Source organism: Artibeus jamaicensis, unplaced genomic scaffold, assembly GCF_021234435.1.
Source record: "Artibeus jamaicensis isolate MK-2021 breed Jamaican fruit bat unplaced genomic scaffold, CSHL_Jam_final contig_519, whole genome shotgun sequence".
NCBI classification, from domain to species: Eukaryota; Metazoa; Chordata; class Mammalia; order Chiroptera; family Phyllostomidae; genus Artibeus; species Artibeus jamaicensis.
In genome coordinates this window covers 15,669,472-15,685,772 of record NW_026521871.1, presented here as the reverse complement: position 1 = coordinate 15,685,772, position 16,301 = coordinate 15,669,472, and the positions used below count along the sequence as shown (strand labels likewise).

Genomic DNA, 16,301 nt, shown 5'->3' with positions numbered 1-16,301 from the left:
AGGGTGTTTTTCCACTAAATTGGCACATAAGCAGCAAGATTAACGAAAGTACTTATTACAAACAGTAAAAAACATACATGCTTTTTTTCATAAAGTCCTTATCACACTGGTCAGTCATAGAGGGGCATGAACAAAACCTCAAGACGTGAAAAATCCATATTCTTTTCTCCAAATAGCTTAATCATTATTAAATTTATTGCAAAATATCCATATACCCTAAATAAAATAACAGAAGAGAACACAAATACAAATATTGAACATATTATTAACATGTACTGTAAAATACATTACGGGCATGCATTCCAAAGATCAAGACCTCTATTCAGTTCAGCCCATAACTTCCTTTTGTGTGACCTATCACTTACCAATGATAGATAGGTGGGATCTACTTTATCAGCACAGTTATTGGTCTTTAAGTATCTTTTTTGTCTTTAAAAAAAATAACATGATTTGCAGTTGTACTATAATCATAATTATACAGTCATGTACATATGTGGTTTAAACTTATCTTTTAGTCTGCCGAGATCTTTTTAAATTTTTAATCGTTTTAAAATTTTCCCAGATATGTCACCGTCTGAGAGAATAGGGCTCTATGAAAACAGGGCATTCGAAAACAAACAGTGAACTGAGGTACAACATCAGATGGCAAAGTGCAAAAGTCCTCACAAACTGTACAGAAAGTTTCAAAACCTTGCAACCTGGAAGTACATACGTAGAAAGACAGGTCAGCCCCAAAACATCACTGTGGCTCTCAGTGGTTCATCCTAGAGAACCTAGGTGGGACTTGAGTCTCAACACTCCCTTGGCAGGGCAGGTCCAAAATTGCAGCCAAGTTGGCAGTGCTGATGCCACTGACTTATTAAGCCAAGAGAAAGTGGGGATATTTCATAAAGCAGCTGTGTAGAACCTTTGGATCCTCTCACATTGGTCTCCCAGCTGGGGATGCTCCTCCAGTGATGGCAGCGGGCAGGACAAAAGAGTCCTATGCCAGGTTGGGGGACGAGATAACTGAGGGTCCTCCTCCTCCATGGTTCCAAGGAATGGAACAGCTTAGATAACCAGGTTATTATAACTGACGTACTTCTTTTTTGCAGCAGGGCCTAAAATAAAATGGGAAAAAGTCAGTGTGGCAATGACCTTATTTGCAAAGGTAGAAGCAGAATTAGATCTTCAGTGACTTGGAGACAAAGTCGAGATGGACCATGTACCATTGAGGAACACACAAATCACTTTGATTCCTAGGATTATTTATAAGGTTTTGTTCACTAAAATCTGGACTGCCCAGTAATTCTCCAACCATCTGGGTTTCACTATTCTGAGATGTCTTCAATCTTCCTCTTTATGTTTTGTAACATTTGTAAATTCATCAGTGGATATCATGTTTTTTAATGAGCTAACCCTACCTTTAAAAGCCCCATTCATGTTGCATTGTATTTTGTTGTGTGATTGTCTCCAGCACCTTCTCATAATAAATGACCTTTGCATTTCTGGAATTTACTGAAGTTGACTAAAGATTAGGTCAACTGAGTGCCTTGTCCATTTCTGAGTCATGGAGTCAGATTACCGTAGAGTGACTTTTGTAGTATTATCATAGTAAGTTGTAAATGGTAATTTGCAGGACTGTTTCAAGGATTGAAGCTACTTAAATCTTGCAGGCGTCTCAACACAGCCTATATTTTTTCCTTAAATGTAGAATAAATTGTTTTTCTACAATAAGTTATTTTTTTACATTGTTTGGTACAGTCATTTTACCTTCACTCACTCATTTATTCAATCATTGATTCGGTAGATACATGCTGATTGCCTACCATCTGTCAGACACAAGGCTGGCCACTGATGAGCAGCTGATGAATAAATCAGACCCTTCCTGTCCTTAAGCTGGAAACAGACATCAAGGTCCCAAGGTATGACTCAGCTTCACGTTCTGCTTCTCAGTACCAAGCAATATGATTGCTTTGATGTGATATGTTCTTTATTCATTAAATCTTTGTGGTTTTGCATCTGCTTCTTTTGGACACAGAGCAACTGTCATGTAGCATTTACAGATGGCTTATTTTACTTACTGTGTTAGATTCTAAATGGTAGTGTTTATTGAACACAAACAAGTAGCAAGAATTCTTCCAGACATATTAAGTAGGGATGTCTATGTGAATTTGGAGGAACAGAGAAGCCACATTAGAGTGCTGAGAGAGGTTTGTATCTGAACTCTGAGTGGTGCAGCCAGGAAGTTACAGATGCATTTAGCTCATCTCCACTTTATAGAACAACATCTTACTTTGTGGATTCAAAATTTGGGTAATCCTGGAAATATCTGAATTTTGAAGACTCATTTCTCTAATAAATCACATTGTATTCATTACCTAAAGTTCCATGAAAAAAATAGAATTACATGAAATTCAGGGTCCCATGAAAAATCCAATGTGAGACTGGTCACGATGCATCTTCACCCAGTAAAACACATAGCTTTGGTTACCCATGAGTCCTCTAAGAAGGTTCTCTGTGTTATTACAGCCTTTATTGTCTTCAACAATAAGCTTGGTTTGAACATAAGGATAAAAATATTTCTAAAGAAGTTTTCAGTTTTTCCTTCTTCCTCTGAAGTCATAACTAAACCTTTACAATCATAACTTAAAAACTCCAACTGATAGTTGCAAGAAATAGTCATACTGTTACTGGTCAAATGTCAAGATGTTAGTTATCCTCAGGAAAAAGGCGGGGAAAACAAAAGAGCCCAGAAGCTTATAGTGACCTAAATATCTGAGACCACCTCCATTGTGTGATTAAACAAGAACTGTCTAGCAAAAAGAAGCAAAACATATTTGAAATTCCTCACATAGGTTATTTTAAAACACCAAGCACCTAGCAAAAGTCTTTGCTAAAAAAAATTGAGAAGTTAGAAAATATTTCCCTTGTATTGAAAAGCTGGGTATTGTGTTGTGTTAAGCTATAATCAGGATGATGTTGTATTTTTTAAAAAATTAGAAATGATAATACTAATGGAAATTCACCAATGCTTGGCATGAATTACATTCCTGTGTTCTCAAGTAACTTTGAGGTGAGTTCTGTTTATAATCCCTAATGAGGGGTTGTGGGTTCACATACTCAGGTTCTGATTCAGTCACTTACTTGAGATGTGACTTAGATCAGTCCAATGACACTGAACTTCTCTGAGTCTTTGTAAAATGGGTAGAATAATTGTTATCCTCTGGGCTGTGAATGGCATGAATGTATGAAATACCCGTTTCTCCCCTGGTAACATAAAACACATAAATAAATGTATTTTTAAATTACAAAGTTCTATACAAATGATTAGCTTTAGTGTACCCTTTCTTCTCCGAATAGCTTAGGAATACTGCTGCAAAATGATAATGAAGTTGTGCAGGTCCTAAAAATGGCAATTTATGTACTTTTTAGAGCAGTATCCAGTGTATTATGGTGCTTATTTTTAAATCATTCTATCCTTATGAGTAAACAAAATAAGTGTTTATAGTATCTGATTATTCTATTTATTTGAATAGTAATGTAGTTGTTGGCCTTGGTAAGAAAATTGCTTAGCTCAAAATAGTTGTGCAGCAAAACATTTACTAAAGAAATACAGTTCTTTATTTTGAAATAGCTAGAGTTTTTCTTATGAAGTTATAAGTTTTAAGGAGTAAGTATGGTTTCTATTGAATTAAAAAATTATCTACATCAGTAGTTCTCAAAGCAAGGTGTCTTGAAGAGTAGATGTTTACAGTGAAGCAGTGCTTGAACACTGGCTTCTGAATTACGGGTGTGCCTTTGCTACTGAATGTAATATACTGGAACAGAGGACAGTGGGCCGGGCAAGTGTAAGGGGACATAGGGGAACTCTCTGTACTTTCAGTTTTTCTGTACATGAAACTACTCTAAAAACAAATTCAATTAATTTTTTAAAAGCAAAACAAAAAAGTAAAACGGAAAGTCAAACATTACAACTTATTCTTAGTGTTAGTCAAAATCAAACTTAATCTGACATTAACTCAGTGAACTTACTGTTTTATCTTTATTTCTGAGCTTTTCTGTCTCACAAACATTTTACTTCTCAGTGTGTGGTCTGTGGACTGTTGTAGCCCAGAGTACAGGAAGTAAAGAAAAAATAGAGAAGGGGAATAGTCTCATGGGCAAGAGACATTGAATTTTGGGAAACACTGAATATAAAAAATTAAAGAAGGCTTCCCCTCCACCCATATTTAATTTATTTTTTAAATAATAAGGAATTCTATTGTTCATTGGCATTGCACCCTGTGTTTTCCTGAGCTCTTTAAAACTAAAATATGTGTATAGATGTATGCGTATATAAGTGTGTATATGAAGTGATTCAGACAGCCACAAAAGGTGAAAACAATATCACAGACCAGAATATAACTGACAGCCCATATTTATGCACTGACATTTGTGCTTTTGGGTGCCCCTCTGTCCATCCAGAGGAAATAAAATGGGGGAACCCTTCCCATTTTCCTATTCCCACTGACAGTCTTCCCTGCTTTCTCCAACCTCCAAAGCTATTATCCTTATGCTGGTTTGCCTCCTTCCCAAGGTGGTTTCATATACCTACTGCATGTGTAGCTGCCCATAAACTATAGGTAGTATTGCTTTGTGTTTTTTAAATTATACAAAATGATCTAATTCCATGCATATCCATTTGCCATTTGTTTTTATATAACATTGTGGTTTTACAGTTAGTTTATGTTTATTTGATAATCATAGTTACTATACAGTTTTCTTATAAAAACATAGCAAAATTTCTGTAACTCTTTTTACTGATGGACCTACTTTCTAATTGTTTTCAATAAAAAACAAAGCTGGAGTAAATGGTATATAAAAACATCATTATTTGCAATATATTTAAGCTGATAAAGAATTGATATCCAAAGTATTTCACACTAATACAAAATAACAAAAGGCAAACTAATTTTTAAAACTGGATTGAAGATATAAAAAGGCAATGACAGTTTGGAGATGAGGAAAAACAAATAAGTGAAAAGTACTCAGCTTTGTCAGTTAGAGAAATTAGAATTAAAACAACAATAATATAGTATTTCATGCCCATACCATTAGAAAATAGTACTGATACAATTATTGGTGAGGGTGGAAAAAAAAGCACAAATTCTTAAGACACACTTGTAAAAATGTAAATTGGTAGAGTCACATGGAAAAACAACTTGAAAATATCTAGAAAAGCTGAAGATACGCATATCATTGATTCAGTATTTTTATTTCAAGATATATACCTGCCACACTTGTGCACATAGATGTATGTAGGCCTTCTCAGAGCCTTTAATATAACGATGTGCTTTTTGAGTCTCTCAGAGGGACTGGGCACAAAATATGAATGAGTGGGACGAGTGTAAGATGTTAAGGTGTAGACCCTGGTGAACTAGAAAACATCTGCCCATCTAAACAGCATAATCACTGCAGAATGTTGCCTTGATTTAGTCAGATATTCCTTTTTTTTTTTTAAGAAGGGTTGGACTTCTGTATTTGTATGTAAATTTTTATTTTAAAATTCATGTTTCATTTATCAAGCACATACTATGTTCTGGGCATTAGGAGTACCTGTTTTTAGTGGAAGATTCAAAATTATATTCACATATTTAGGAAGTCAAAGGAAAGAGGCCAGTCTTTAGGCTGTCAGTTTGCAACTCTGTGGTAGTATTTGTGCTGTTCCAAAAATTTGATTCTATAGTCTCCTGTTTTAGTAGATCTTTTTGTACTAAACAAGAACATCCTTTTGGAAAATATATTTGGTTATTTCCTAGCTCTTTTTTTAATTGAGTTTATTGGGGTGACATTGGTTAACAAAACCATACAGGTTTCAAGTGTACAGTTCTGTAATATATCATCTGCATACTGCATCATGTGCTTAGCACCCAAAGTAAAGTCTCTTCCTACCACCGTTCACCCCCTCTTTGCCCTTCTTCCATCTTTCCCCACACTCTTTTCCCTCTGGGAAACACCATACTGTTGCTCGTGTCTATTTTGTTTGCTTGTTTCCTCAATCCTTTCACCTTTTTCACCCAAGTTCCCAACTCCTCTTCCCTCTGACAGCTGTCAGTCTGTTCTCAGTATCTATCTATGAGTTTGTTTCTATTTTGTTTGTTAGTTTATTAGTTTATTTTGTTCATTAGGTTCCATATGTAAGTGAAATCATATGGTATCTGTCTTCTTATGATTGGCTTATTTCAGTTAATACGCTCCAGGTCCATCTAAGATGTAGTGAAAGGTAAGATTTCCTTCTTTTTTGTGGCCAAGTAGTATTACATTGAATAAAGGTACCATAGCTTTTTTTATTCACTCACCTAATGATGGGCACTTGGGTGGTTCCCAGAGCCTGACTATTGTAAATAACGCTGCAGTGAACATAGGGGTGCATACATATTCTTTTAAATTGGTGTTTCAGATTTCTTTGGATAAATTTCCAGAAGTGGCATTGCTGGGTCATAAGGCAGTTCCATTTTAGTTTTTTGAATAAAATTCAATACTGTTTTGCACAGTGGCTGCACCAATCTGCATTCCCACCAACAGTGCATGACCGACACTTGTTATTTGTGGTTTTATTGATGACAGCCGTTATGACAGGTGTGAAGTGATATCTCATTGTGCTTTTAATTTGCATTTCTCTAATGATTAGTCACATGGGGCACCTTTTCATATATTTATTGACCATCTGTATGCCCTCCTTGGTGAAGTGTCTATTCAGGTCCTTTATCCATTTTTAATTGGATTGATTGGGTTTTTTAGTGTTGAGTTCTTTATAAATTTTGGAAATAAATCCCTGATCAGATGTGTCATTGATGAATATATAATATTCAGTGGGTTATCTTTTTATTTTGTTGGTGGATTCATTTGCTGTGCAAAAACTTTTTAGTTTTATGTAGTCTCATTTGTTCAATTTTTCTTTTGTTTCCCTTGCCTGAGGAAATTTATCAGAAAAAAATATTGCTGAAATGTCTGAGATTTGAATGTCTATGTTTTTTTCTAGGATTTGTATTTTTTGTGACTTACATTTAAGTTTTTAATACATTCTGAGTTTATTCTTATGTATGGTATAAAGAGGTGGTCTAGATTAAATTTTTTTGCATGTACATATACAATTTTCCCCACACAATTTATTTAATGAACTGTCTTTATCCCCTTGTATGTTCTTATTTCTTTTGTCAAATATTAATTGACTCTAAAGTTGTGGGTTTATTTCTGGGCTCTCTATTTTGTTCAATTGATCTATAGACCTGTTTTATGCCAGTACTATTCTATGTTGATTACTATGGCCTTGTAGTATATTTTTATATCATGTAGCATGATTCCTCACATTTTGTTCTTCTTTCTCAGGATACTGTGGCTATTTGAGGTTTTTTGTGGTTCCATGTAACTTTTTGGAATATTCTGGTTCTGTGAGATAGGCCATTGGGATTGTCGTGTGTTCATTGTCATTTACCTAAGCATCACTTTTTGATTTCTTCCTTGATCTCATGGTCGACCTATTCTTTGCTTAGTAATGTGTTATGTAGCCTGTGTTTGAGTGTTTTCCAATTTTTTTTGTTGTAACTGATTCCTAATTTCACACCATTGTCATCAGGGCTGTTTCACATGATTTTAGTCTTCTTGAATTTATTAAGACTTGTTTTGTGTGCTGATATCTGGTATCTCCTAGAGAATGTTCCATTGTGCACTTGAAAAGCATATTCTGCTGCTTTGGGATGAAGTGTTGTATAAGTATTAATCAAATCCATCTGGGTCTATGTGTCTTTTAAGGTCACTGTTGCCTTTTTGATTTTTTTTTTTTGTTCTAAAAGATCTGTCCATCAATGTCAATGTAGTATTAAAATCTCCTACTATGACTATATTACTGTTGATCTCTTCCTTTGTGTTCATCAAGATTCTCTTTATATATTTAGTTGCCCCTCTATTGTGTGCATGTATATATTTACAAGGGTTATATCCACTTATTGGATTGGTTCCTTTAGTATTATGTAATGTTCTTCTTTGACTCTTGTTGTGGCCTTTGTTTTGAAGTCTATTTGTCCACTATAAGTATTGCTACCCCAGCTCTTTTTTTTTTTTTCATTTCCATTTGCATGGACTATCTTTTTCCATCCCTTCATTTTTAGTCTCTGTGTATCTTTTTTTCTGAGGTCGGTCTCTTGCAAAGAGCAAGAGATTTGATGACTTGCTACCTCTAACCTGCTGTTGATTCCTTCTAGTGTATTCTTCATTTCAGATATCATGCTCATTTCTTACTTTCTTATAGTTTCAATGTCATTTTTAATAATATCTCTTTATGTTCTCACTGAGAGAATCCATTCTTACCCCAATGTTTTTTAGCATCCTAAACCATTGTTTGAATTTTGTATTTGTTACCATGATCATTTTCATTTTAGTTCTTTTTTCTGGGAATTTCTCTTGTTCTTTCATTTGGGGCATGTTTCTTTCATGTTTCTTTCTTTCTGGGAATTTCTCTTGTTCTTTCATTTGGGGCATGTCTCCCCGTTTTGTCTGCCTTCTTGTGTTTGTCACTGTGTATTAGGTAGACCCACTATGACTTCCAAAGTTGTTGTGATAGTTTTATGTTATAGGTGTCTCATGGGAGTCAATAGGGCAGTTGTCCTGATCACCTGAGCTAGGTGCTCCCAGAATGTCTCTTGTGTGGGTTGTGTGTACCCTCCTGTTGTGGTGAAGTCTTGGGTGCTATTGGCCCACTCATTGGTGGAGTTAACCCAGAGGATGGCTGACTGTAAGAATAGACCTTGATCATAGTGTATATATACCATTGTGCAGGGGCTGTCTCCAAAAGTGGAATTGTTTTCAGCAGGGTCTGGTGCCTGCTGGAATCTCCCTTTGAGTGTGCCACTTGTGTGGTTAGTTAGGTTGAGCCCTTGTGTTTTCTGAAGCCCACCATAGTTGTTTTGGTTCTGAGTACATCTGGGTCGGTTTCCATTGCAGGTTGATGTCAGACACCAACTATAAACAGCCTTTGGGTATCTGCATGGAGCTACAACACAGTTCACTGTGGCTGCCTCTACTGGGTCTCGGCATGCATCGGAGGGACCAAGCTGTGTACAAGGGTCAGCTACCTCCAGCTCTTAGCTGGGGGCAGATCAGTAAAAGTTCCAATGCACCCTGAGGTCTGTAGCCTCCTGTTGGCCACACCACCACTCTCTGAGGTCACCTGTCTTACTCAAGAACCTTCTATAGAAAGACTGTAGAGTGATTCCAGGCTGGATGCAACCCACAGATCATTCCACAAAGTGTGGGTGCATTAGGGTGGGGTGACGACTAGGGTTGGGGGGATGGGGCTAGTGGGTCTTCTGCTTGGGGGTAGCATAGTCTGGTACTCAATGTGGAGAAAGTGTTCCCTACTCCAGATCTATACCACTCAGTCTCCGTTTAAGTCTTTGACCCTAGTTTTCCTGAGGAGTACACTGCAGGGTCAGGTTGGATGAAGCCAGTCAGCTCTTTTGCAGGAGCAAGCTCAGGAGGACAGACCAAAAGAGTCTCCCATTGGGGTTGGTGCCAGCTGAGCCTTTAGGGGATCAAGAATGCCTCTTCCCTGCCCTGTGCCTCAAATGTACAACCCAGTGCCCATCTGAGTCCTGCACAAGAGCCCCCCAAGGAGATGTGCTCTGAAGGCCCCAGCTCTGCACAGCACTCTGATTCCCCCATGGAGCAGGGTGGGGCCACTGTGAGTGGAGGGACAGGCCAAGTTTTTCATCAGGTTGGAGGTGGGGTATGCCAGCTGCATGCAGGAGGTGAGAAAAAAATGGCCATTGTTCCAAAGCTACATAGCTCAATTACTGTTTGAATCTCCACCAAGAGCTTCTCCAGAAAAAGAGTACCCCGGAGGTCCCTGTTGCATGCAACCAGCAGGCCTTTCTATAGGAGTCAAGCTCAGCAGGGTGATATCACCAGTAGCTGGAGGACTGGATTAGTGCACTCTACAGGCTGATGCTTTAAAAATAGGAGTGCTCAACCCTGGAGAGATGACCTCTGGGTTATCTCTTTTCTGGGTCATCTATCAGACCCTCTTCTATCCCAGGTGGACTGAAGCCCTGCTGATTTTCACCACCAGGTGCCATGTGGGCTTCTTTTTCTGGCTCTGATGTTCTTATTTGGAGATCCTGGCATGGAATTGAGTCCCCACACTCCTGGAAAATGAAATTTTGCAGCTGAGATATCCCTCTGGCTTCATAGCAGACACATGTGGGTCTAAGGGGCCAGCCCTTTCCACATCTCCACCCTTCTTACCATCTCTATGTGGGTTCTTCTATAAATCCTTGGTTAAAATACTTCTGTTAAGCTAGACTTCAATTGGTCATTCAGGTTGATAGCTCTACAACTTAGCTGTAAATCTGGTTCGGCATCTAGAGGAGGAGAGTGTAGCTTCCACTTACTCTGCAGCCATCTTGAAATCTTCCTGTTTCTTAATTCTAGGTCTTCCTATTACTTTAGGCATTTGTGAATCTGGCCAAACTTTGAAATACTGGTTTATTGCCTGATGAGTCTTTGTCCAAACAGACCTTCCTCTGAACCTATTCCTAGCAGTGTCTGTGCTGCCCTTCTCTCTCTGAAGCATTCCTGTCCACCACAATTCAGAGTTGCTGCAGTTACAAATATTTTAGCTGGAAGGGATTCTTCATACTATGGTTTTCAGTTAGTAAAACAAAAGAAAATACTTTTAATAATTCTGTTATCAATGACCAGGTTCCTGCCAGTTGGTTTCATCAGTGAATTGCCTTTAGCCTGTCATTTAATGGCAAAAGAGTAGACGTTATCTTCAACTATCAGTTCTCATTCAGAATCTCCAATAGGCTAGTAAACTGTCTATATTTTGTTTTTTAAAAATACTTCATTTTGTAATGATTTTTCTTAAATATCTTTTTAAAACTAAGAGTAGCACCTTAGCCAGCCAAAAAGATGCAAAAGAACAAGAATGAAGAACATGATTACCAAAAAATGAGTCATTCACAATTAAGCAGGTTACTCTGAACTAAAGAGAGAGAGAGAGACTTTTCTATATCTCTTCAACCCCATCCCCAGTTCTACCACCACAGAAGGATGCTAAACTATTTGTCCTGATCTCAGTCAGACTTTTTGACATAAGAACTTGGCAGGGGTGAAAATGAAACCAACCAGTTAAACAACTCAGCACTCCAAATCACCAATTATTCTAATCCAATTGCAAAAATCCCCAAATCTGAATTTGTATTGTCTATCCAACCATCAGTCTAACAAAATATTATTTAATACCTATTAATTTCCAGTCATTCTAATGCACCCTAACCTTGCAAACAGTCTTGGGAGGCTGCAAGTTGTTCCTTTCTCATTTATTATATACGCAGATCATATTTAACATTTATAGAAGGCTGTCATGTGCCATCAGCAAGAGCTTGGCATTTCCTTTGTTTCTTCTATTTAATGTTACAAGGAAAAGGCATGATATAATAGGCTAGATCCACATTGAGAGGAGACCCCAATGTAAACTAGAGCTCTTCACCAGTTGAGTGAGGGAAGCTGTCAAATAGATGATGGGGCAAAGCTTCTGGGACTAGTCTATCATACTTGCAGACAATAGCAATCCAGTTGAGAGAGTGTAGAAGCAGCAGCCTAGGAAACCTTAGAAAAAATGTACCAAGTGCTTGCCCCATTTTTACCAGGGACAGAGAAATAACTCAGATATGTCTCTGTTGCTTAGAACTTGTGTTACACTGGGAGAAATGATTACAGCACCTGTGATAAGTGCTATAAGATATTTTATAAGGGCTATTTTTTTTCCCCGAATGGCAGTGTACTACACTAAATCTGGGAAAGCTCCTCAGAGAAATGGGCATTCACTTTGGATGATGAAGAATGGGAGAATGTAGGAAGGAGGCAGTCATATAACAGTGTACTGTGTTTCCAGCCAGATGCTTGAGAAGGGGAGTCAGAGGATGCTAGGGTCAGGCTGGCAGGATAGGTGGGACCAGGTATTCATTTCAGTAAATACATAAAATATGCATGCTGACATACTAAAGTCAAGGGACTGAAGACAAAGTGGTGAAGAAGACACAATTCTGTGGTTATTTAGCTTCCAAATGGAGGCCCCTTCATTTAGCATAATTGAATGCTAACTGAAGGCAGTGATGCAGTATATCCTCACTTGACATCATCTGTAGGTTCTTGGAAGCTGTTGAGTGAAATGACATGTAATGAAACCAGTTGTACCCTAGACTTGTTTACATAAACAAGAGTTCAGTTCCTATGCATACTTCTGGTTTCAAAAACATCATCAAACTTTTAAATAAAGACCGAAAACATTTCTAATATTAAACATTGAAATAATGAGCTATATATACATTTAAGAAAGATGACTAAAAGCTGAGCAAGATAATAATTTTCCAGCCCACTCTTTCCAGTTCAGGGTTGGGTGGCTGGACTCTCTCCTTGCAGCTCAGGGCACAAGGTGGGCCCCCAACCTGGACAGGACACCCTTCCATCTCCAGGGCATTCACCCCAATACCCACTCAACCTGGGGCAATTTAGACACATCAGCTCACCTCTCGTGCAAACCTTTGGGACTTGGGAGAACACTGGAATGCCCAGAGAAAACCCACACAGACATGGGGAGAAGGTGTAAACTCCACACAGACAGTGGCCTTGTCCAGAATCATGTTTTTCTCATCTACATTATACTGAAATGATGTTGAATGCAACGATGTTATTCAAGGACTTGCTATAGTTGAGAGGCCATGGAGAAACCGTTAATAATTTTAAAGCAGAATCTTCCCACTTGCTGTTCCCTCCCTACAATGTTAACAACCTCTTTTCTTTTTTTTTTTTTTTTAATTTTATTTATTTATCTTTAGAGGGGAAGGGAAGGAGAGAGGAGAGAACATAATTTGTTTTTTCCCTCTAGTTCAATGGGCATCTCTTAACTTATTATCTTCTGCCCCTTGCTCAGTTGTAGTTTCTGAAGTCACTTACTCTAGGAACCTTTCTTGATCCCTCCGGACAAGCTATGTTTCCCTGCCTCACTCTCTCACAGCCTCTCTCCTTTTGTCCTATTAACACAATCAGCATGGATCACTTATTTGCCGTGTGTGCCTCCAATGTCAGAACTGTGAGTGTCAGGATGGAAGAGTCCACTTCCCCCCTAATGCCTAGGAACTGTGTAACAGATAGGAATTTCTTAATAGTTATTGAACTTTTTGCTATACAGGGGCTTCTGCTCTCCCATTTTTAGCTCTCAGAGGATGTTAAGAGAGCTAAAAAAATACTTGGGAACTTCGTCATCTTTTTTTCTCATGTTCCCCCTTGGTGCTACTGTGTACAAAGCTGAACATTGTTATCATGCCACAGATTTAATTTGCAACTTCTAAACAACAGCATCCTTCCCCCACCTCTTTTAACATCCAATGAGGGTCAGAATGGCCTGGCTAAAATTGACAAATCAATTTTCAATTCTGCTGTGAAAACAGTCAATGAACATCCTAGTGTTTCTTTTAAAAATCTAATTTGTACTTTAATATGTAAAGCATCAAAAAGAGGTTTACAGGGTTCTTGGAAGATATATTTGAAGTAAATAGACTGTGTCTGTTTTGAAACATCTTTAAGCTTAGCCAAGTTAAAATCTGGCCAATTTGATTGAGGCCCTATAGGTTTTGCCTTAGAGAAAAAGGATGACCTGAATTACTGCATCAAAGATTTCTACTTTTTCTTCTAATGCACTTTGCCTGGGCTTTGAAAAGCTTTTGTGTATTTTGCAATTTCAGTATATTAGAGATGTGAGCATTCTGCAGCATATTATGGATACAGTGCAATGATGCATCCAAGATTGAAGCTATGCATCAAAGTCTGTCTTAAGGATATGTTACAAATAAGGCACTCATGATCAAATAGTAGCAGAATAGTACTTAGTGTTCCTGGAAGAAACGCTCCAGCTAAAATCCAGGCTTTGCTATTATTTTTTACTCTGAAATTCACAGTCCATTCATTCACTCCTTTATTCATTTATTCAGCTAGTACTTATAATGTACTAGTAGCTTGGTTAAAAACTAGTGGCACAAAGGTAGGGACAAGTACTCTCTATTCTTGAACAACTCCTGGCTCAGTGTAATTCAACACATATTTATTGAGCACCTACTGTGTGTCAGACACTGTGATAGGCAGGGGGTTATAGCAATGTTATGTGCAATACAGTCCCTGTTCTTACATAAAAATGTAAGCAGAGCTTACATTTTTCTAGGGGAAGACAGATCATTTAAAAAAGTAAGTGCATCCAATTCTTGTTATTCATTGTTGTACCTATAAAAAATGACCACAAACACTGAATTAGTGAAAACTGAATGATTACTGCTCCTAGGGATAATACAGTGTTGGGTTCCTGTGAGCCTCTGGTTACATATTCATCAGACAATCAAGACATAACCTTGTTTTATGTGTTACTGTTTAAAGACACTTTGTTTAATTTATATTGTTGATTGATTACCACTGAACTCAGCAACAGCACTGTAACTCATGTCTGAACTAAGCTTATCTAACACACGCATTTTTTTGGTAAGGCACATCACACCCTCCTGCACTTGGAGACACTAGACAGCAAGCACATCAGGAGTATGTGTGTGTGGCACTATAAATAGAAAAGTCACCAATAAAAATCACATACATGCAAAACACAGCTATTAAATACACTACAAAAAGCTCACTTCTTTACACATAAGAGCAGAGACAAGAAGGCAGAGAGACACCTTGTTCTCCCTCAGCTGGGAACATATGTGTGCTTTGCTCTCTGTGTATGTTCACACCTGACTGCAAAAGATCCCCAAGTACTCATTTTAGAGTTACAGACCAGTTTTAGAAAGTAGATGAGTTTGCAAATACAGAATCACAAATGACAAAGATCAGTTGTATGATGATATTGGGCAAAAGGCAAAGCTTGCTGTCCTATGTAGAGGCATAGATAAGGTTCAGACAAGATGGCATCTGAGCAGAGACATGAAGGAAAAGCTTTGGAAATATTGGATCATTGACTGAACAGCAGGTCCAGTCCCTGAGACTGGCACCTGAAAGGCCAGGATGCTGGAACTAAGAGTGAGCAAACACAGTAGTATTCATGAAGAATTCCAACACTGGTAGGCAGTGCCATCAAAAACTTGCGCACAGGGGAATAGTTGAAAGATATTTTCTGATGACCTCAAAAAATGTTTCAAAGATAAGGGAGTGTTGAACTGTCTTGTAGTAAATTATAGACATTTTCCAAGCAGGCCTGGGTATTGGGAGCATGGATATTGAAGAACAGTCCAGATGGAAGACATTACATTGGCAAAGCCATATTCTGTGAAAAAAGTTTAGGCTTTGGAGAGAAGAGAAAAAGTTGAAGAGTTTGGTAAATGTAAGTTTCATACAGAGAAGAAAGAATGCTGGGAGAAGAGATCACTGAGAAGATTAATTTCAGATTGCCAATGACATTTTATGTATATAGGATTTTGGATATTAGGATGAATCGTGAGAAGTTCACCAATATTTTAAAGGAGAGAGCACTCCAACAGTAGCCTGGAGGATGCATTGGAAATGGAGCTAAGAGTTGATGGAATGATTAGGACTGTGTTTGTGGTCAGTGGGATTCCAACCCAATGGGGTCCTAGGTGAGGAAATGAATCATAGAGCAACCAGGGTCTGAAGGATAATCAGTGCCTGCTACTCTTCTCATCTCTTCTAACCCAAGTTCCATACTTGAGTGTGAAAAGTCCTAGGGATTGATTCAAAGGAAAACTACTAAAGATTAACAAAATCAGACATGGAACGAAGAAGCAGAGACAGAACTCTGAGTGAGGCTGAGAAGGTCGTGCAGAGAGAACTACTTCACCAAAACGCCCATGCCTGAGGCACGCGTAGAAAAGGAGAAGAGGGTGTGGAGGCAGATACCGTCTGATTATAAGTCACTCGTGCTCTGGAATGTTCTTCCTCCAAATAATTCCAAAAGTGGACTTATCTTCATCTTTCAGTTTAAATCTCACCCTTTAGAGAGGCCCTTCTTCCTACAATCTATAAAACAGCACTCGCTAACCAACTTCCCAGCCCCATCGTCACTTTTTCATCACCTACCATTACCACTGTCTAAAGTGTTTTAATTTATTTATATCTTAATTTGTTTACGTGCTTCCCCTCCAAAAAATAAACTGTACATACATATCCTGTTTTGGTCACCATTGCTTCCATGAGACTTATGATAGTGCTGGACATTAACATAAATAATATAATGGGTGAAACAAGGTCTTTGTTTTGGGATTATTTGGGGCTAATAATAA

The 16,301-nt window shown here is 38.0% G+C and overlaps 1 protein-coding gene across 1 annotated transcript in view; it reads right to left on the bottom strand.

Annotated features, from left to right (window-relative positions):
• Positions 1-669: 669 nt before the first annotated feature.
• The window catches only part of GRM7 (glutamate metabotropic receptor 7), a 910,314-nt gene continuing 894,682 nt past the window's right edge, over positions 670-16,301 (bottom strand). Inside the window, exon 10 of the mRNA XM_037134730.2 lies at positions 670-1,100. Coding sequence (XP_036990625.2) covers positions 1,051-1,100 — 50 coding nt within the window. The 3' untranslated portion in view covers positions 670-1,050. The remainder of the gene's footprint in view (positions 1,101-16,301) is intronic.